The sequence below is a fragment of the Mobula hypostoma genome, chromosome 6, assembly GCF_963921235.1.
Source record: "Mobula hypostoma chromosome 6, sMobHyp1.1, whole genome shotgun sequence".
In the NCBI taxonomy this organism is placed as follows: Eukaryota; Metazoa; Chordata; class Chondrichthyes; order Myliobatiformes; family Myliobatidae; genus Mobula; species Mobula hypostoma.
In genome coordinates this window covers 166,123,638-166,147,118 of record NC_086102.1, presented here as the reverse complement: position 1 = coordinate 166,147,118, position 23,481 = coordinate 166,123,638, and the positions used below count along the sequence as shown (strand labels likewise).

General features: G+C 43.7%; 1 protein-coding gene across 9 annotated transcripts in view; it reads left to right on the top strand.

Annotated features, from left to right (window-relative positions):
* rapgef4a (Rap guanine nucleotide exchange factor 4a) overlaps positions 1-23,481 on the top strand; it is a 293,410-nt gene that overhangs the window by 157,694 nt on the left and 112,235 nt on the right. For 8 of the 9 annotated variants that reach the window (XM_063052160.1, XM_063052159.1, XM_063052167.1 and 5 more), the window contains one exon: positions 3,927-3,985. In XM_063052160.1, the coding sequence (XP_062908230.1) occupies positions 3,927-3,985 (59 nt within the window). Of the gene's footprint in view, positions 1-321; positions 379-3,926; positions 3,986-23,481 lie in introns of those variants that run through there. The other variant, XM_063052168.1, reaches the window with a different exon arrangement.

Sequence of the window (23,481 nt, the reverse complement as noted above, 5' to 3'; positions counted from 1 at the left end):
GCACTGGGACAGGGAGTTGCAGTGCTGGTCTTGGGATCTGTCGATGCGTCTGGGCACCAAGGGAATGGTTTGACTGTAATGTTGGGCTGCTGTAACGAGACAGAGTTGGTTGAGAGAGGTGAGCGGATGGTCAGTGGTTTCCTGCTGCTTCAGAATTGTGTGCTGACAGATGACTTCCTTTAGGCAAGCAAACTCCGCTGGGTCAATTGGTGGTTCACCCATCCTGTCAGGAAACGTTGAGGAGGCTTGACCTAAATAGCAGAGCAACGGAGACGATTTAGCAGTGAGGGGCCACTTGAATAATAAACTGCGAAATAACATGCCCCGAGGGGCCACAAAACCAGAGAGAAGGGATATTTAACACAACAAGGCAACAAGGTAACTGAAAGCTCGGAGCAACTGGTCGAGACCAGCTGGCTCGTTTGAGTGAACAAGCACTGTGGATGAGAGCTGGGCTTAAATAAACTGTAAGTGATGAATTGGAAATGAGTGGCTGGTCTCCTGTTAGCTGGGTGAAGGCTGGGAGGTGCCTGCCTGCGCAGGCCTGACAGTGTTACATAACTAGAGGTGAGCTCTAGGTCCTCAGCATTTTAAAATTCATTCAAAATTACTTGGAGAAGGACTGAGCATGTGATTGCTGAATTTGCTGATGAAGTCAGGAAATTATGTTGTGAAATTATGGTATGGATAGGACAATTGATAAGGGCAAGGTTCTGGTAAATGAGAAAATGTAGAATTATTTATTTTAACTGACAAAATTAGGGAAATGTTTATGAAATAAATGATGAGACTGCAGATTCATCTGGTTATTTAGGTATGTCATTTGCAAAAGGTTAGTGATCAGGTACGACATGTAATTAGGAAAGAAAGTGGATGTAATTATTTATTCCCCTTCTCTTGCCCCCACCTTTTCATTCTGGCATCTTCTCTCTTCTGTTCCAGTCCTGAAGCTGGAGTCTCAGCCTGAAATGTCGACTGTTTATTTGCTTCCATAGATGTTGTCTGACCTGCTGAGTTCATTCAGCCTTTTACCCTTGACTTTTGGTTAAGATTACGCTACCTAACGCGTGCAACAGCTCACCGCTGGTTAAGAAGTCAAGAAGTCAGACTAAAAACATCAGTAAAAATACCTTTTCTGAGGTAAATTGTGCTAAATTATCGCCACAAACAGTGAAGGGGCAAGCAGTGGCGAGGGGAGTTCGGGGGATGAGCTGGGATAGTGTGCCGCAGAGTTGATGCAGGTGGAGTTCCAATGCCTATACAACTGGCCCAGATGCGAGGTTGGATCACTCTGGCTGCCAGGCTGATTTGAAGAGCTTGAGAGTGGCTTCGGGCTGGGTGGTGAAATCTGGGCACGGGATGAGTCGCTGGGCAGCATGGTCTACGCCCCAGGTCCTTCACAGTAGTCAGGTCCTAAAGCCCTGGGAATAAACCTTTGACTATCCATATGATCAATGCCTCTCATTATCTTATACACCTCTATCAGGTTCCCTTTCATCCTCTGTTACTCCAAGGAGAAAAGGCCAAGTACACTCAACCTATTCTTATAAAGTATGCCCTCCAATTCGGGCAAGTTCCTTGTAAATTTCCTCTGCACTCTCTTTATAGTATCCACATCCTTCCTGTAGTGAGGTGACCAGAACTGAAGAGACTCTTTGATAATAAATGAACTTTGAATCTTTTGTGTGTGTTGTTCTGATTTTCCAGCGTCTGCAGAACCTCTTGTGTTTGTGGTTGTTTATTGATAGGGAGATTGAAAACAACAGTGGGAATCTGTGAGTTGATACTGCATTGATGGGACCACATCTGAAGTACTTTGCATTGTATTGGTCATTGCTTAAGCAAAAAAGGATGCTGATACATTGGATACAGTCGAAGAAAGTTTACTAGATTTAGTGAATTGTTTTCTGATAGGTAGTTGTACTGGCGTTTAGAAGAGCAAGAAGGAAGGCAAAATCTAATGGGGGGGTCATTGAAATAAATGTGTTTGCTCATTTAAAACAGCAATGAAGTTTTTCTCAGTCAGAGGGTCATGAGGCTTCAGAATTTTCTTCAAAGTGAAGTGAAAGAAGAATCTTTGAATATTTTTTAAACAGCGGTAGATAAGTCTCAATGAGCAAAGGAGTGGCAGGTTATTGTGGGCGAAAAGAAACGTATTGCTGAAAGAACTAGATGGACAGTTGAAAATGCAGATTTGAGGTTGCATTCTGATCTCCCATAATCTCACTTAATGTCAGAGCAGATGTAAGGGATTGAGTGTTCCTAATTTCTATTTTTGTATTACTAAATTCTCCAGTTTTCATCCAAAAGGGGCCTGAATGTGGAAAATTATTCTGTATATCCCCTGCCTTCCAGATTGGCCTCTGATTAGTTACTCTGTATACCTGTATCACTGCACCCTAGAAAGCATCCAATCTGATGCATCATGGTATGACAACTACCCGCCCAGGGCCTCAAGAAACTGCAGAGAGCTGTGGACACTGCACAGCCCATCACAGAAACCAGCCTCCCCTCCATGGACTGTGCTTGCTACCACAAGAAAGCAGCCAGCATAATCAAAGACCCCCACCCATTCCTGGATATTCTCTCTCCTCCTCCCTCCCAAGGGGCAGAAATTACAAAGGCTTGAAAACACATTCCACAGCTGAAAGGCACGATCTAGTTCCCTGTTACAAGACTAGTGAATGGTTTCCCTGTGTGATAAGAAGGATTCTTGAGCTCATGGTCAACCTCATTATGACCTTATGCCTAATCGTCTATTTACACTGAACTTTCTCTGCACTTGTTATTAATTCTACACTGTGATTGGTTTACCCTGTAAGATCTCAGTACACTGTTGTAATGAATTGATCTATATGAAGAGAATGCGAGACATGTTTTTTCGCTGTTCCTCAGTACACGTGACAATGATAAACCAAGTTAACAATTCATCCTTTCGCCATTCAGTCTTTCCTGCCACATTTATGACTGACCTTTCATTTTGTCCCCCTTTTTCATTCTTCCCCTTTCACTGTGTGTTAAGCTTGTTTTATATACTGTACTGAGCTTTTCCCACTTCTGCTGAAAGATGATGAACCTGGAATGCTAACACTGCTTCTCGCCACAGTGGGTCAGCAGGAAGTGTTACTGTCACACAGCTCCAGCACCAGTTTGAACTCTAGTGCTGTGTGGAATTCTCCCTGTGACTTCAGAGCTCTGATTTCCTCTCACATCCCAGAAATAAAGTGTAAGCGTAAACAATGATGCCACTTTTATGTCACTGCTTTCAATATATTTTTGAGGATGAATTCCAACTATGCCATCTTCCTTTCTTCTGCTCTCACTGCAAAAATACAGGAGTGCTTGCATGCCCAAGTTCAATGAAACACCTACCTGCAATGCAGGTACCTAGCATCATAGAAGCAGCATTCACACAGAAAAATGTAAATTCAACGTAAATTTAAAACAAGAAAACACAATTAGAATTTTAAAAAAAAACAAAATCCATTTTAGCGGAAAGTGGTTAGAGTATCGCTAAACTGTAAGGAATAGGGTTTTGACAGGAGTTTCAAATGATTGAAGAGGTTTGTTTTGTTTTCTCTCCTGATTCCAACCTGAGCAGTCTCTCGTGTTTTCACTCACATTCTTCAGCTTCTCATCAGCAGTTCTGCAGTATAACCACACCTCCTTGTCAAATCTCATGTGAACTTCTCTCCAACAAGTTTCCAATTCTGAACATGGCTATAGTGCTAAAGTATTGCTGCTGTAGTGTATTCCTAGCCCCATTGCCTGTATTTCTCACTATTAAATTTAGAATAACATGAGAACTAAACTTGCAAGTGTATTTGAATATTTCAAGAAACAATTCACTATGTTAAGTAATCTGAAATAAAATTAAATTTGAAATACTCAATTTTAATAATTTACACTTTTATGATATTTTTTAGGGGTTCCTGAGAAGGATGGCATAAGCAGCAACCTGTTGCATTCTATTTCAAGGAATAAGGTAACAGATGGTGTCTATACTGATCGATGTGAAACCCTGTTACTTTCTCTATATACTGTATATTTCCACTACTGTTCTAAATGTCAGTTTCAGAAATAGTGGATTGAACTTCAGGTGTCTTGACAAAATTCGTCATTACATACTGCAGCAGCAGCAAAGGAGACAGCAGGCTTTCTGCTCTTCAGCGTGCCTTCAAATTCTACATTGGTGTTCTGCCGTGTGGAATCTTTGGATGCACCAAGGATGGATATGCTGCATCTGACCTCCACTTTGTCAGTGGCCTTGCTTTGAGCCCACTGCAGACTCGGGAATGAATTGAGCTGAGAGCCCTGATACATGATATTCAGTTCTTCAGTGTCCTGCCATCCATGGCTCGTGCAGAAGCAGCTGCTCCATTCATTTGGCCTTCAGTAATAAGAGGAAAGTGTTTTTTAAAAATTTTATTAACCTGTTAAAAGTAAACATTTATAACTAAATTTATTTATCAACTTTTGACTTTTTTATGGTAGACCGTTTCCATGCTTTTGAAAAGAATCTCTGAACGTTAGCATTTGCAATGACAAAAAGATGTTTTTAGCGGCATCAAGGTGCCATAAACCATGACAACGGGTGAGGGGTGTGGTTGGGGTTGTTGCTGGTTTGGAGATGGAGGAGACTGGCATGGCTTTGGGTTCCAGTATGAGAGGCCAAGTTTCACCCTGTGAAAGAGCCACAGGATGGAGCCCACCCTGGTGGGTACAGCAGTAGAGATCGCATATTCACTAGAGGAGGGTGTTATACCTTCAACCTCGTGGTGTACAGTTGAGGGACTGGATAAGAAATGTTTTGACCCTTCTCCTCCATTGCCCATATTGTACTCAATAATGAGACCAGGGGCAGAGCTGTAGGTTACATGCAGTGCTATCTTGTCCCTAAATATTTCACACTTCTGTGTGCTTAACGTGCATGCACTGAGGCTCTAGGCCTCATAAACAGCAAAAGGCATAGGGCTGGTTGTTCCCTACAGGTGGAAAGAATGCATCATCAAAATTCTGTCATAGTGCCAGAACAGGGAACTGTTGAGGAACTAATATTAATTGGTCTAGATGAAACAATGGCAGGATTGTTATGAGCATGACTAAAGGACACCTCAATGAACATCTTTTACAGAGTATAACACTTTTATCACGTTAGTGGTAGCTGTTCAGAAGTCTGAGCTGTTATGTACCAGCAGCAATAGATTATACACTGAGTCAGGTTTTAATGTTAAAACCACTGTCTTTATTAGTATCTACCTAAAATATAGTAAGTTAAACGAAATAAACAGAAGTTAACAGTGTTATGCGTATACATGTGTGTGTATATGTAGCTCCCAAACTATCAAGCCTAGGAACAATACTTAAAGTCTTAAGATGGCAAGTTAATAAGATTCAGTAATCCGCAAAATGAGTGAGTGAGGGGAGAGATTTGTAATCCAGGATATAATGTAAAGAGAGTAGGTGATTACGTCGAATTCCACAAATACCCTCTGGGTAAACAAAATAACTGTCGTCGAAGATCTTGTCTGTCGAGCCGTTCTGAAATCCACTTAGAAATAACACCAGATGACGGTCACAGGAATATCGTCTTCAAGTGGTTACCACAACACTCCGATTCCAGGTAAAGGGCCAACAAAAGTGATACCACAGGATCCTCCAACAAATCCACACATATGGGTTATACGAAGTGACAGTCACACATACTTTGTGCACTACGTGCCGATAATCAACCCAACCTTTTGGGCGTCGAAGAGTTCCAAACCATAGCAGTGACAAGCTGAGGTTCCAACTGCTTGTCCGGTCTCCCCCTCCCCCTCCCCACCTCCCTGCCGCAGCCTATGACTGACGTCATAGTCCCACCTGACTCAGGCGCTGTTAAAGTCATACTCACAGTATGAGCCTGCGTTCCAAGAGAGTGAATCCTCGCAAGGTGTCGGGCCCCTATGGAGTACCTTGCAGGGCTTTGAAAACCTGTGCTACCCAACCAGCGGAATTGTTCGAGGACACGTTCAATATCCCATTGCTGCATTCAGAGGTTCCCTCCTGCTTCAAAAGGGTGACAATCACACAAGTGAGCTTGCCCCAGTGACACTCACATCTGTAATGAAGTGCTTTGAGAGGTTGGATATGACTAGAAGCAACTCCTGCCTAAGCACCTGGACCCATTTCCTATTTCCACAGAAGGTCTACAGTGGTGCAATCTCACTGGCTCTGCACACAGCCTTGGATCACCTGGACAGTCTGCAGCTCAGTGTTAAACAAAATCATACGCTCAGTTCTAATCAAAAAGCTTCAACTCCTGGGCCTCTGTACCTCCCTCTGCAATTGTCACCTTGACTGGGAGACCATTGTCAGTGCAGATCGGAAATAATGTCTCCTTGCTGACAATCAACACCAGCACACTTCGAGGCTCCTTAGCTCACTGCTCTACACGCTCAACACCCACAACTGTGTGGCTAGGCACAGCTCAAATGTCATCTATAAATTTGCCAGTGACACAACTATTGTTGGCAGAATTTCCGATGCTGACAAAGAGGCATACAGGAGTGCGATAGATCAGCTGATTGAGTGGTGTCAATCTTCCACTCAGTGTCAGTAATACCAAGGAACTGATTGCAAACTTCAGGAAGGGGAAGGCGAGGAATCACACCCCAGTCCTCATCAAGCAATCTGCAGTGGAAAGGGTGAGCAATTTCAAGTCGCTGAGTGTCAACATCTCTGAAGATCTACTCTGGGCCCAACATATTGATGCAACTACAAGCAGCTATATTTCATTAGGAGTTTGTGGAGACTTGGTATGTCATGCAAATTTCTATGGATGGACATGGAGACCATTCTAATTGGTTGCATCATTGTATGCGTGGAGGGGCCACTTCATTAGATCAGAAAAAGCTGCAGTTCGGTCAGTTCCATTATGAGCCAATATCCTCCCAAGCATTCAGGACAACTTCAAAGGCGATGCCTCAAAAAGGTGGCATCCATCATTAAGGTCCCCCATCACCCAGGACATGCCCTCTTCTCATTGCCACCATCGTGTAGGAGGTATAGGAGTCTGAAACGCGCAATGTTTCAGGAACAGATTCTTCCCTTCCAACATCTGACCTCTGAATGGATAATGAATCCATGAACACTGCCTCACTATCTTTCCTCTCTTGTACAAAAGGAGAGGAAAGATAGTGAGGCAGTGTTCATTTTTTTAATTTAATTTCTTATATATATCCAATATACTTACTGTAATTTAGTTTTTCTATTATGTAATGTTCTGCTGCCACAAACAACAAATTTCACAACTTATGTCAGTGATATGAAAGCTGATTCATTTTCTAATACTCCAGAAACAGGTATACATATCTTTACACATCATTTCTGTGAGAGCAAATTTTATGTCAAGTTTTTGTTTGGTGATTTGTGTTACGTACCCCGTAACTGGGTTGCCAAACCAGCAGAAATGGATCACTCAGTTGGAGTCTGGAGTACTAGAACTAAGAAAGTTTTATTAAAGAAACAAACAACACAGTAATCGAAAGGATAATAAATGCAACAATTCAACAATGATAACCATACATGTGCACAGAATTAAGATAACAGCATCAATCAAGCTCTATCATTGTCTAGGGGTAAATGACCAATTTCAAAATTACTCAAAGTTCAGTCCAGTTTAGTAGTTCAGTTCGCAGTAATCGTTGTCATGGCGATGGACAAGGTGGGGAAGAGAGACATAGAATAGGAACAACTCATCATTCAGCACAGCTTCACTCACAGACCAGCGAGATGGCTCACAAACAGCATTTGGGCGGGTCCTTGGTGATGTCACCTGAGGTCACCGACTGTGACCCCTCCTCCAGATGCGGTCGATCCTCTGCAGTGAACCCGGCACCCAGGCAAGGGCGGACACACACCGGGTTCCCGCTGATCGTACCTTTCCACCCTTGTCGTTGTCTGGCACTTCTCACCCACTCGTGAGAAGCGCACCGCTTCCAGGGTCTCGTTACCTCGGGTGGCGTGTGTGTTGTCTTAGCGAACCTGTCCCTTTTTATCCCCCTGCTGGGGTATCGCCTGTCCATCACTTCAAACAGTTCAGGGTTCAAAGGGGGGAGCCGCTCCAGACAGCTCTTCCTCCCACATCCCTTCATTACACATCTCCAGACGCTGCTCCATTGTTCCTTATCTCTCCTTCCCCTGAGGGCAGGTGGCAGACCAACTGCTGATGCCACTGATGCTAGCCCAGGCCAGCAAACATCTTAATTTTATGTGTATTCTCGTAACATTTGTGAATTCTGTAAGGTCAACTTTCCATTACTTAAAACAGCTGTGACACAGAGACATCTGTACTGGTTAATGAGAATTAGTCATTTTCCAGTTTTTAATCACTATTCACAAAATACTACTTGGACCAGCCCAAGGTGGCTCGTGGTTTTGGAGATCAGTAGGTTGCAGTCTGGGATTATACCCATCAATGCTGTTTTAATGCTTATATGTCAAGAAGGGAACCAAGGATAATCCTGGAAACTATAGGTTGGTGAGTTGCACATCAATGGTAGGGAAGTTACTGGCGAGAATTCATAGGATAGAGTTTATGGGCATTTGGAAAACCATGGCCTAACTAGGATGAGCTGGCATGGCTTTGTACAGGGAGATTATGTCTTACTATCTCGATTGAGTTTTTTGACAAGGTGATGAGGGTGATTGATGAGGGTGAGCTGTGGATGTTGTCTACATGGACTTTAGCAAGACATTTGACAAGGTTCCTTGTGGATAGCTCATCCAGAAGATAAAGATGAAAGGCACTACTGGTGAGTTGACCGTATGGATTCAGAACTAGCTTGCCCGCAGAAGACAGAGTGTAGTGGTTGAAGGGATTTATTCTAGCTGGAGGACTTGATTAATGGTGCACCCGGACCATAGCCGTCCATACCCCTCCCAACTGTGTACCTATCCAAACTTCCCTTAAACATTGAAATCGAGTTTGTGTGCACCACTTCTGCTAGCGGCTTAGTCACTTCTGCTCTCATAACCCTTTGAAGGAAGAAACTTCCCCTCAAATTCCTCTTGAACTTTTCACCTTTCACCCTTAACCTCTAGTTGTAGTCCTACCCAACCTCAGTGGAAAAAGCCTGCTTGCATTTGCTCTATCTATACCCCTCATAAGTTTGTATGCCTTTATGAATTCTCCCCTTAATCTTCTATGATCTAAGGAATGAAGTCCCATTCAATCTTTCCTTATAACTCAGTTCCTCCAGTCCTCGCAACATCCTTATAAATTTTCTCAGTACTCTTTCAACTTTATTTACATCTTTCCTGTAGGTAGGTAACCAAAACTGTGGACAATACTCCAAATTAGTTCTCACCAATGTCTTATATAACTTCAGTATAATATCCCATCAACTGTACTCACTACAGGAGGAAATTTTACTCACATTCACTGACTGAGTATAAAAGGCAACAATGTGGCAGTTTTTTGGAGCTTTGACCAGCTTTTGGAGACCTACAGCATCCCTGATCACTCCAACTGCGAGGTACATCCAGCTGCAGGTTCTAACAACCCACATTAAGGAGTTGGAGCTTGGATACTGTTGGGGGGATGACCTAGCAAAGGAAAGTCACAGCAGTCAATCTCTGGCACTGAGTCTTGCTCTGTGACTCTGATGGGAAGTGGGGAGAAGGGGTGACCTGTGGTGATAGGGGATTCACGAGTTAAGGGAATGGAAAGGGGTTCTGTGGGTGAAAATAAGATTCCCGGATGGTATGTTGTCTCCTGGGTTTCAGGGTCCGGGATATCTCAGATCGGGTCTTAAGTGGGGGGGAGAACGGCCAGAGGTCGTGGTCCATGTAGATACTAATGACATGGGTAGAATGAGTGATGAGATTCTGCAAAAGGAGTTGAGGGATTTAGGTGCTAAGTTAAAAAGTAGGACCTACAGGGTTGTGTTTTCAGGATTGCTACCTGTGCCACGTGCTAGTGAGGGCAGAACTAGAAACATTATACAGTTCAACACTTGGCTGAGGAGTTGGTGTAGGAGGGAGGGCATAAGAATTTTTGGATCATTGGGCTCTCTTCCAGGGAAGGTGGGACCAGTACAGAAGGGAGGAGCACCTGAACTGGAGGGGGACTAAGATCCTAGCGGGAAGGTTTGCTAATGCTGCATGGTGGGGTGTAAACTAGAATTGGAGGGGGTGGGAGCCAGAATGCCAGAACAGTTAGTGGAGAAGTTGTGGAGACAGATGTTGGTAAGACCTCCATCAAAGTCAGGAATCAATAGGTTGAGCATGGTGCGACCAGTGTCCTGAGCTGCCTGTATTTCAATGCAAGAAGTATCGTAGGAAAGGTGGATGAGCTCAGAGCATGGATCAACGCCTGGAATTATAATATTGTAGCCATTAGTGAGAATTGGATGCAAGAGGGGCAAGGCTGGCAGCTTAATATTCCAGGGTTCTGTTGTTTTAGACGTGACAATGTGGAAGGGATTAAAGGAGGAGGGGTGGTGTTACTAGCCAGGAAAAATGTCACAGCAGTTTTCCGTCAGGACAGACTGGAGAATTCGTCTAGTGAGGCATTACGGGTGGAACTGAGAAATAAGAAAGATATGACCACGTTAATGGGGCTATATTACAGACCACCCAACAGTCCAAGGCATTTCGAGGTACAAGTTTGTAGAGTGATTGCGGTCCTTTGTAAGTAATAGCAGGTGATTTTAACTTTCCACATATGACTGGGAATCCCAAACTGTAAAAGGACTAAATAGGACAGAGTTAGTCAAATGTGTTCAGGGAAGTTTCCTTAATCAGTACATAGAAGTCCCAGTGAGAGAGCGTCCAATACTGGATCTGCTGTTACAGAATTAGACAGGGCAGGTGACAGAAGTTTATATAGGGGAATACTTTGCATCTAGCGACTATAATGGCATTTGTTTCAAAGTAAATATGCAAAAAGATAGGTCTGGTCTGTGGGTCAAGATTTTAAATTGGAGAAAGGCCAATTTTGATGGTGTCAGAAATGATCTGACAAGTGTGGACTGAGACGGGCTGTTTGCTGGCGAAAGTGTACTTAGTAAGTGGGAGGCCTTTGAAAGAGACATTTTGAGAGTACAAAGCTTGTATGTGCCTGTCAGAATAAAAGGTAAAGATAACAAGGGTAGGGAACCTTGGTTTTCAAGAGATACTGAGGCCCTGGTTAAGAGAAAAAAGGAGGTGCATAATAAATGCAAGAGAACACTTAAGAAAGAAATCAGGAGAGCTCAAAGAAGGTATGAAGTTGTCTAACAGACAAGGTGGAGGAGAATCCAAGGGACTCTACAGATATATTAAGAGCAAAAGGATTGCAAGGGACAAAACTGGTCCTCTGGAAGATCAGAATGGTAATCCATTGTAGAGCCAAAACAGATGGGGGAGTTCTTAAATAAATCTTTTGCTTCTGTATTTACTCGGGAGACAGACACAGAGTCTACAGAAGTGAGGCAAAGCGACATCAACCTCATGGAGCCTATAGAGATTACAGAGGAGGAGCTGTTTGCTATCCTGTGACACATCAGTGTGGACAAATCCCCAGGGCGTGACGAAGTATTCCCTTGGACCCTACGGCAGGCAAGTGCAGAAATTGCTAGGGCCCTAGCAGAGATATTTAAATCATCCTTAGCGATAGGAGAGGTACCAGAAGATTGGAGGGTAGCCAATGTTGTTCTGCTTTTTTTTTTAAAAAGGCTCTTTACATAAATCAGGAAGTTACAGACCAGTGAGTCTGACATCAGATGTGGGAAAGTTATAGGAAGGTATTCTACAGGACAGAATATATAAGTATTTGGATTGACATGGACTGATAAAGGATAGACAACATGGTTTCGTGTGTGGTAGGTCATGTCTAACCAATCTTCAGTTAACCTCATGTCTTTATATAGCAGCTATCCACTTTATTCACTTCTCCCTTTCAGCATCCACCTCCACACTCCTGTTCTCCTTTTTGCACTGACCTGCTTCAGTCCAGTCCTAGGCATCCTCTCGCTCAACACTCGTGAGTGTGCAGGGGGTTTGATTAAAGAAGGTGGGTGTTTTGTGCACACATCCCGTTCAAACCCTGTCAGTATCCACTGCCTCAGCATCTGCCCTGATCTCTCACCGACAGCATCTCCACACCCTCACTTAGCTTGCCTCTCAGCATTCACAGTTCAATAGGCAACCCTCCCCTTTCATTCACCCACGCCTTCCCCTGGAAAGCTTTGAACCTTTGACCAATTACCAGGTACCGCCTGCCACGATCGAATGTTCTGCAGTTGGATTGGGGGATCATGGAGTGCAGTTTGTTGCCATCGGAGGCAGGTTCATCCTGTGTGTGTACTCTGCCACCATCAGCTATTTGTCTTGTAATGCAGGAAACAAGACAGGCAGTCTGTGTACAGCCTGATTCCCACAAGCAGCAATGCTGTTCTGAAGAATTCAAGAAGTTCCCTTTCCCTGGTGGTTATTGGAAGAATAAAGTCAAAAGAAATGCGGATGCTGGAATTTGGAGCAAAAAAAAAGTGCTGGGAGATGTCATCAGGTCAATCAATATCTGTGGAGGTGAAAGCATTTCATTTTGATACCCTGCATCAGGACTGAGAGGGAACAAGAAAGATTGCCAGTATATAGTAAATGTAGGGAGATTTGATAGAGGTTAGGTGATGGGTGGAGTCAGATGGTGGTTGGAACCAGGTGGGGGAGGGAGAGAGATGAGTGAATGATAAAAGGGAGAATAAACCCATGTAGGCAAGTGATTGTGTGTGTGTGTGTGTGTGTTGGGGGGGTGGGGGGAGCTCCTGGGTTATTTATTACCTGAAATCAGAAATTCACTACATTCATAAAACTTCCCAATTGGAAATATGTTGTTTTGTTCTTCGAGTTTGCATTTGGCCGCTCTTTAGCATTGAAGAAAACCAAAGGTGAAGGAACGTTAAAATAGCATGCAACCGGGGAGAGGGGAGGTGTAACTGGCAGTCGGATTGTCTTGGAGCTGGCCAAAGAGCTGTTTTATGTACAGGCGGGCGGAACGAAAATTGAGCACCAAAGGAACTCTAACCCTATTCTGCCTGGGGAGAGTAGTAGCTGGGGCTGAGAGTGGGGTTGTCAGAACAGATGTGCAGGAAATAAGTTTGAGGACTCTGTCATAAAGGGCAGAGGTGAAGAAGGATGTCCATGTTCTATGTATTGGTTCCTTTCCTGTTCCCACTCAGTGCTGTTGATCCAAAACATCAACTTGCTCCTTTTGGCACCGTGCATTTTGGGAGTATTTCTTAATCCTCAAATGTTATTGTATTCACCTTGTGTTTCTCTCTCTCCATCCCCCACCTTTTAAATCTACTCCCCAGTATTTTTTTTCCTCCAGTCCTGCCAAAGGGTTTCGGCCCGAAACATTGACTGCACCCTTTTCCAGAGATGCTGCCTGGCCTGCTGAGTTCCTCCAGCATTTTGTGTGTGTTACTCAGATTTCCAGCATCTGCAGATTTTCTCTTGTTTGTTATTGTTTCCTCTTTTTTTTAATGCATCTTTCATTAGTTTGAGAAAAAGATCAGTAAAAGTTTTGTAAAGAGTCAAAATGAAAGAAGATTCGGGTGTTAAAGACTGACCCCATTTCTTTCTTTTCAGCTGGTAACCTGCCTTGCCTTTACTTTGATTATTCTTTCAAGTATTATCTAACACTCTGGCCAATTTGCAGGTAAAAGTAAAACAAATAATCCAAGAGTTCAAGTTTAATTATCATTCAACTATACATGAATATACAACTTGGCACCATACTGTAGAGGCCAAAATGAGGACTCTGAACCACACCTGGGGCACAATAGAGAAGATGGCCAAGGACGGACAGAGATGGAGGACCTTCATCGCTACCCGGATTAAGCGGATGAATGTGTGGCTAAGTAACTGGTGCAGGGGGCAGGGTTTCAAATTCTTGAATCATTGGGATCTATTTTGGGGAAGGTATGACTTGTACAAAAAAGATGGATTACACCTGAACTCAAAAGGTACTAATATCCTAGTGGGATTGTTTAATATAGCTGTTAGGGAGGGTTTAAACTAAGTTGGCAAGGGGAAGGAAACCAAGGTGTTAGGATCGAGGAAGAGGAAAATAGAAATAAGTCAAAAATACTGTGCAGCAAAGATGGTAAGAAGGACAGGCCGGTGAATATACAGGATAATTTGCTGCAAAATAGATAGATAGCACAAGTGGCAACAGGTACCGATCTAAATGTACTGTACTTAAATGCACGCAGCATTAGAAATAAAGCGGATGACCTTGCTGCACAGCTGCAGGTTAAAAGGTATGACATTGTGGCCATCACCGAGTCATGGCTAAATGATGGATGTGATTGGGAGCTGAATATCCCAGGATACACAGTGTACAGGAAGGATAGGAAGGTAGGTAAAGGGGGTGGCGTGGCCCTGATGGTAAGTAACGATATCAAATCATTAGAAAGAAGGGACATAGGATCAGAAGAGGTGGAATCCTTATGGGTAGAATTAAGAAATGGCAAGGGTAAAAAGACACTAATAGCAGTTATACACAGGCCTCCAAACAGCAGTCGGGATGTGGACTACAAGTTGCAGCTGGAAATAGAAAAAGCGTGTCAGAAGGACACTGTCAAGATAATTATGGGGGATTTTAATATGAAAGTGGATTGGGAAAGTCGGAAAGGTAATGGATCTCAGGAGAGGGAGTTTGTAGAATGCCTACAGGATGGCTTTTTGGAGCAACTTGTCCAGAAGCCCACCGGGGGACCGGCTGTTTTGGATTGGGTGCTGTGTAACGAACCTGAGGCGATTAGGGAGCTGGAGGTAAAGGAACCTCTTGGAAGTAGTGATCATAATATGATTGAGTTCAGTTTCAAATTTGGAAAGGAGAAGCTGGTATCAGCTGTATCGATATTTCAGTGGAACAGGGGAAATTACAGTGGTATGAGAGAGGAACTGGCCCAAGTCAATTGGAAAAGTAAACTAAATGGAGGGACGGCAGAGCAGAATTGGATGAAATTCCTACAGGAAATAAGGAAAATGCAGGAAAAATATATTCCAAGAAAAAAGAAAATCATGAATGGAAAAATGGCACAAATGTGGCTAACGAGAGAGGTTAAGGCAAAAATAAAAGCAAAAGAAATGGCGTACAAGGAAGCAAAAATTAGTGGGAAAAATGAGGACTGGAAGACCTTTAAAAACTTACAGAAAGAAACTAAGAAAGTCATTAGGAAAGAAAAGATGAATTATGAAAGGAAGTTGGCGATTAACATAAAAAAGGATACTAAGAGTTTTTTTAAATATATGAAGAGTAAAAGAGTGACAAGGGTAGATATGGGACCGATTGAAAATGATGCTGGAGTAATTATAATGGATAACAAAGAGATGGCGGAGGAACTGAATGAGTATTTTGCATCAGTCTTCGCAGTGGAAGACATAAGCAATATACCTGATAGCCAGAGGTACCAGGGAATAGAATTAGATACAGTCAAGATAACTAGAGAGAAAGTGCTTGGGAAGCTAAGTGGACTAAGAATAGATAAGTCTCCCGGCCCGGATGAGGTGCACCCAAGGGTTCTGAAGGAGGTGGCTTTGGAGATTGTGGAAGCATTGGAAATGATCTTCCAGGAATCAATAGACTCTGGCATGGTTCCAGAGGACTGGAAGGTTGCAAATGTAGTTCCACTATTTAAGGAAGGAAGGAGGCAGCAAAAAGAAAATTACAGACCTATTAGTCTGACATCGGTGGTTGGAAAGATATTGGAGTCAATCCTGAAGGATGAGGTTATGAAATACCTCGAGGTGCATGACAAGATAGGCCAAAGCCAGCATGGTTTCATGAAGGGAAGATCCTGCCTTACCAACTTATTGGAATTTTTTGAGGTAATCTCGAATAAGATTGGCAAGGGAGAGGCTGTGGATATTGTGTATTTGGATTTTCAAAAGGCCTTCGATAAGGTGCCGCTTATGAGGCTGCTTAACAAGATGAGAGCCCATGGAATTATAGGAAAGATATTGAAATGGGTGGAGCATTGGCTGATAGGTAGAAAGCAAAGGGTGGGAATAAAGGGATCCTATTCTGATTGGTTGCCGGTTACTAGTGGTATTCCGCAGGGGTCGGTGTTGGGGCTGCTTCTTTTTACGATGTATATCGATGATTTGGATTACGGATTAAATGGTTTTGTGGCCAAGTTTGCGGATGACACCAAGATAGGTAGAGGAGCAGGAAATGTTGAAGAAATGGAAAGATTGCAGAGAGACTTAGTCAGTTTAGGAGAGTGGGCAAAGAAATGGCAGATGAGATACAACGTTGACAAATGTACGGTTGTACATTTCGGAAGAAGAAATAATCGGGCAGATTATTATTTAGATGGGGAGAAAATTCAAAAATCGGAAGTGCAAAGGGACTTGGGGGTCCTCGTGCAGGATACCCCAAAGGTTAACCACCAAGTTGGATTGGCGGTAAGGAAAGTGAATGCTATGTTGGCATTCATTTCAAGAGGAATAGTGTATAAGAGTAAGGAGGTGTTGATGAGGCTCTATGGGGCATTAGTGAGACCTCATTTGGAATACTGTGTGCAGTTTTGGGCCCCCTATCTTAGAAAAGATATACTGATGTTGGAGAGAGTTCAGAGAAGATTTACGAGAATGATTCCTGGAATGTAGGGGCTAACATATGAGGAGCGTCTGTCGGCTCTTGGATTGTATTCATTAGAGTACAGAAGAATGAGAGGGGATCTCATAGAAACGTTTCGAATGTTGAAAGGGTTGGACAGAGTAGATGTGGAAAGGTTGTTTCCCTTGGTGGGTGAGTCCAGGACAAGAGGCCATAGTCTTAGAATTAGAGGGTACCCAGTTAAAACAGAGGTGAGGAGAAATTTGGTGGTCGTGGATTTGTGGAATTCGTTGCCACATACAGCTGTGGAGGCCCGATCATTGAGGGTGTTTAAGGAGGAGATTGACAGGTATCTAATTAGTCAGGGTATCAAGGGATATGGGGAAAAAGCCGGAAATTGGAACTAGATGGGTGAAAAGTTTAGCTCATGGGGGAGCTGCGGAGCAGACTCGATGGGCCGAATGGCCTATTTCTGCTCCTTTGCCTTGTGATCTTGTGATCTTGTGACCCTAAGTGCCAGCAACGAAACAGGCAGCAACTATACAGGAATATAGCTAAATGAAACAGTGCTTCTCCAGGGCCAAGATGCAAAACATGTTACCAACAGCACACAGCATAAAGCACATAGCATATATGGTTATGATAGCAGGAAAGTATACAGTCACAAAAAAAAATTGTATCACAAGTCCCCGAGTGGCTTGGCCTGTGGATTGATGGTACATAGATTGATGTCCTGGTACAGCTTGCTCTTCCACTGAGCGAATACTGGTAACAGCACAGAGTGAATACCAGACGGCAGCACCAAACAAACATTGGAGGACAGCGCCGATGGAACCCCCAACCCAATACAGATCTCAACTTGCCACAAAGGCTTCTGCTCTCTCCCATGCTCCTCTGACATCTCCTTCCCTGGGCGGCAACAATAGGCGGTCCTGGGTCATGAGGGCCTAGTCTGAGCCACAACCAAGGCAATGCAGTCAGTCTTTTCAGTGAACCAGTGAACTAGATTTGCAGTATTCTACCTTAGCAATGTCCAAGAGGGTCTTGTGATCACAAGAAAGATGTTCGTTATACAGGCAAGTCTTGTAGGAAAAGTCGAAAGCAAGTTAATATAGATGACTGCATTTATTGCTGATCTTCCATGACAGTGCATGTGTACTTGCAAACAAATACAAAATGTGAAATACTGTACATACAGAAACCATGCAAGCAAGTAAACCAGTGTCGAAAGAAAAGACTTGTTCATCCTTCTGCAGGAATGCCTTGTGATGATTTAGTCAAAGCTGAGTTGCAAGATCAGAATATGAGTCTGGTGTTATTCTGAACATTTTTTAGCTTACAGGTTTTGTTTCTGGGAGTCATTTGTGTTTTTTTTAAGTAGTAATGGCTGTGCATTATCTGCAACTTGAAATTTTGATTCAAATGGCATTACTCAATTTTTGACATTAGGGCTGAAGCTCGATACGACGCTCTGTAGACATCACTAATTGCTGCTGGGTGTGTCTCGTTCACCTGACAGTAAGACAGACCCATTTTGATTTTGAAAAAGATCAGACTCTAGGGAAACCTTTTGTTTTATGTCAACTGCTACTGGTCCTTGTATGCTCAGTATGTACTATGCTGTGATAACATTAAAAAATTCATTGCACAGCCAACAACATGCTTGGTACCATTAGTATTCTGTGCGTTTCTATGAGTGGTACTCTCCATAGCCAAGAGGGGCAAGTGGAATATATTGCAATTTATGTGGATGCAATTTGCTTCCTTGAGTGTAGAGGGGGTGTACCAAAAACCCATTGTTTTGAGATACTGCTTGTAAGTAGCTTAACTCTATATCTAACCATTAATACAGGTGCCAGGACTAAAATATTTGTTGGTACGTGCCGATTTATGTGCACCCATTCTATAACCTACCATTTCGCAGGCCTGTCCTGAGATAGAAGTGTGCTATCTGAAACCTCATGGCTGTAGACAGTGAACAATTAGCAAAGCGTATAATCTTTACAGAAGGAACCTTGCTATTTTTTTCTGAAACTGAGCTGAGCCTAATTTACTTTGGAGTGAGTTCATTCAGGATGTTATGAGACTAACAGACAATGAGGACATTTCGTCTTTATTCTTTAGAGAGTGGAACTTGGGGCAGCACCGTGGCAAAGCTGGTAGTGCTGCCACTTCACAGCCCCAGACACCTGTTTTTTGGTCCTGTGTGTTCACCCTGTGACCATTTGTTTCAGTTCTGTCCCCTACCACACTTCTTGGTGGTATCATTGGAAACTGCGGACTGTCAGTGTTGCATGTGGGTGGTAGAAACGTGGGCTGAGGGGTGGTCTGATGAGAATGTGGGGAGAATTAAATAGGTTTGGTGAAGTTTAGTCTTGGGCCAATGCCTTATTTCTTTGCTATGTGCCTCTATGAAAAACAGGCTGCCACGTCACAGTGATTACTGAGGAACAAGGAATGTTTTCTTCAGCTCAGCTCATGACTTTTGTAACTGCCACAAATGAGCCATGGCACCATTATATTACAGGTAATATAATACTGTCAGGTTTGGGGGGTGGGGAGTGCTATTGCACAGGATCAAAGTAAGATGCAGTAAGTTGAAAAGTTAGTCAGCTCCATCATGGTTACTAGCCTCTGTAGGACATCTTCAAGGAGCGGTACCCCAAAAAGGCGGCATCCATCGTTAAGGACTCCCAGCACTGAGAACATGCCCTCTTCTCCTTGTTACCATCGGGAAGGAGGTCCAGAAGCCTGAGGGCACACACTCAACGATTCAGGAACAGCTTTTTCCCCACTGCCATTCAATTTCTAAATAGTCATTGAACCCTTGAACACTACCTCAATCCTTCTTCAAAATTTATGTTTTTGCACCATTTAACTATTTAATATACGTATATACTTAATGTAATTTGGATTTTTCCCTCTATGTTTATCATGTATTGCATGGTACTGCTGCCACAAAGTTAACAAATTTCACGACATATGCCAATGATATTAAAACTGATTCTCATTCTCAACTGTGCTGAAGTAACCTTCCTGCTGTTAGAAAGAACCTTGTTGTATAATTCCAGGTGATTTTCAAGATTAGTAGTTGATATACTAACATCTGAAATACAAGAGAAAGAAGACATTGCACAAAAAGAGGGTGGCTGTTAATCACCAGGTACTATTTCTCAGAGCTTTTCAAGAGCAGTTTATCTGAGAACATTTCACCTGAGCATGCTTCCTGTACTGACTGCACGATTAATACCACAGCCCTTCTATCACTGTAAATAGATCCACAATTCTGTTGCCATCCTCTAGTCTAGCTCTTGATCTGCATACATCATCATCCTCCAGTGCTTGTAACACCACTTAGCATTCTGTGAATTGTGACCTGCATGACCATAGCTAATACTGGAAAAGTGGGAAGTTGTTGAGTGTCCATTGAGGATAAAATAAGAACAGAGAAAATCCGAGAAATGTGCAACAGCTCAGGCACCTGTGAAGAGAGCAACAGAGTTAGTGCTTCAGTAGATGACTTCTCATCACTACCAAAAAATATCTTTTAAGTTGAACATATGGTACAGAATGTCTATAATAAGGTAGAAGCCAAAAAGGGATTGAATGACGCCAGGGGTAGTTTGGGGTGTTTCATTTTTATTTCAGATTTTCACCATCTGGCGCATTTTAACTTTCATTTACTCAAACCACACACAGATATTACGGGTCAATCTCTAGAAATGGAAAGGACAGACTGTCTCTTAAACTACAGCCACTCCGCTGGAGTATCACATTCAATTTCTAAGCTACAGATTGGGTTGAATGATGATGCAGCTTCAAGTGCCTGAGAAGTGAAACATTTTCCTGTCACTTGACATAACAGAGGATCATTTGTTCAGCATTGGTCAGATGCCTCTCTCCACTGCCTAAAACACCAAAACATGAACTTCCACAGGAAAGAGGTTTTCTGAACACCTTTGGCCACTTGTGTTAACTTTCTGATGTGGAGCATGTACTGTATGACCTTACAACAAGAGTAAAGAAAGCTTATTTGTGATATATTTGTGGGATGTTTATAGAAAGGTCATCTTGTGATTAAGTAGTTCTCTGGAAGCTTGCAAATTATGGAGATTGTGAAGATTGGAGTAAAGATGATTGTATGAGTATGAGGGTGAAGAATGTATGTAAAGTTCAGTGATTGTATGAAGTGAAATGCAAATACAAAAGGATATAGAGACACCCTGTGCCAGGATCAGGGATGTCTCAGGTCGGGTCCATGGCATTCCAAGGGTGAGGGTGAGCAGCTAGAAGTATTGGTCGATATTGGCACCACTGACAAGGTGAGGAGATCCTGAAGAAAGGTTTCAAGGAGCTAGGTAGAAAGCTGAGAAACAGGACCTCCAAGGGAGTCACCTCCAGTGCCACGTGCCAGTAGGAATGGGATGATTTGGCAAGTGAATGCATGGCTGAGGAACTGGTGCAAGGGGCAGAGGTTCAACCTGTACAAAAGGGACGGATTACCCCTGAACCAGAGGGGTTCCAATATCCTTGTGGTCAGATTGACTAGAGTTTTTCGGGAGGATTTAAACTAATTTGGCAGGGTGATGGGAACCGGAGTGATAGTGCTCAAGATGAGGTAGCTGGTTCATAAACAGAGGCAATGTGTAGTGAGGAGAGGCTGCTGATAGGGCAAAATGGCAGTCAAAAGGATGAGTTGCAATGAAAAAGGTGGACAAAATTGAAACAGGTGAATACAGGACTGAAGGTGTTAAATTTGAATGTGTGCAGTATACGGAATAAGGTAGATGAACTTGTAGCACAGTTGCAGATTGGCAGGTATGATACTGTAGGCATCACTGAATCATGGCTGAAAGAAGATTATAGCTGAGAGCATAATGTCCAAAGATAAACATCGCATCGAATGGACATTAAGCTCTCAGAAGGAAGAGGGGCGGTGTTGATCTGTTCGTAAAAAATGTAATCAAATCATTAGAAAGAGGTGACATTGGGTCAGAAGGTGTTGAATCATTGTTGATAGAGCTAAGGTAGTGCAAGGGTAAAAAGACCCTGATGGGGGTTGTATACAGTCCTGCAAACAGTAGTAAGGAACATACATCAAAGTTGCTGGTGAACGCAGCAGGCCAGGCAGCATCTATAGGAAGAGGCGCAGTCGACGTTTCAGGCCGAGACCCTTCGTCAGGACTAACTGAAGGAAGAGTGAGTAAGGGATTTGAAAGCTGGAGGGGGAGGGGGAGATGCAAAATGATAGGAGAAGACAGGAGGGGGAGGGATGGAGCCGAGAGCTGGACAGGTGATAGGCAGAAGGGGATACGAGAGGATCATGGGACAGGAGGTCCGGGAAGAAAGACGGGGGGGGGGGTGACCCAGAGGATGGGCAAGAGGTATATTCAGAGGGACAGAGGGAGAAAAAGGAGAGTGAGAGAAAGAATGTGTGCATTAAAAAGAGTAACAGATGGGGTACGAGGGGGAGGTGGGGCCTAGCGGAAGTTAGAGAAGTCAATGTTCATGCCATCAGGTTGGAGGCTACCCAGACGGAATATAAGGTGTTGTTCCTCCAACCTGAGTGTGGCTTCATCTTTACAGTAGAGGAGGCCGTGGATAGACATGTCAGAATGGGAATGGGATGTGGAATTAAAATGTGTGGCCACTGGGAGATCCTGCTTTCTCTGGCGGACAGAGCGTAGATGTTCAGCAAAGCGGTCTCCCAGTCTGCGTCGGGTCTCACCAATATATAAAAGGCCACATCGGGAGCACCGGACGCAGTATATCACCCCAGTCGACTCACAGGTGAAGTGATGCCTCACCTGGAAGGACTGTTTGGGGCCCTGAATGGTGGTAAGGGAGGAAGTGTAAGGGCATGTGTAGCACTTGTTCCGCTTACACGGATAAGTGCCAGGAGGGAGATCAGTGGGGAGGGATGGGGGGGACGAATGGACGAGGGAGTTGTGTAGGGAGCGATCCCTGCGGAATGCAGAGAGAGGCGGGGAGGGAAAGATATGCTTAGTGGTGGGATCCCGTTGGAGGTGGCAGAAGTTACGGAGAATAATATGTTGGACCCGGAGGCTGGTGGGGTGGTAGGTGAGGACCAGGGGAACCCTATTCCTCGTGGGGTGGTGGGAGGATGGAGTGAGAGCAGATGTACGTGAAATGGGGGAGATGCGTTTAAGAGCAGAGTTGGTAGTGGAGGAAGGGAAGCCCCTTTCTTTAAAAAATGAAGACATCTCCCTCGTCCTAGAATGAAAAGCCTCATCCTGAGAGCAGATGCGGCGGAGACGGAGGAATTGCGAGAAGGGGATGGCGTTTTTGCAAGAGACAGGGTGAGAAGAGGAATAGTCCAGATAGTTGTGAGAGTCAGTAGGCTTATAGTAGACATCAGTGGATAAGCTGTCTCCAGAGACAGAGACAGAAAGATCTAGAGAGGGGAGGGAGGTGTCAGAAATGGACCAGGTAAACTTGAGGGCAGGGTGAAAGTTGGAGGCAAAGTTAATAAAGTCAACGAGTTCTGCATGCGTGCAGGAAGCAGCGCCAATGCAGTCGTCGATGTAGCGAAGGAAAAGTGGGGGACAGATACCAGAATAGGCACGGAACATAGATTGTTCCACAAACCCAACAAAAAGGCAGGCATAGCTAGGACCCATACGGGTGCCCATAGCTACACCTTTAGTTTGGAGGAAATGGGAGGAGCAAAAGGAGAAATTATTAAGAGTAAGGACTAATTCTGCTAGACGGAGCAGAGTGGTGGTAGAGGGGAACTGATTAGGTCTGGAATCCAAAAAGAAGCGTAGAGCTTTGAGACCTTCCTGATGGGGGATGGAAGTATATAGGGACTGGACATCCAAGGTGAAAATAAAGCGGTGGGGGCCAGGGAACTTAAAATCATCGAA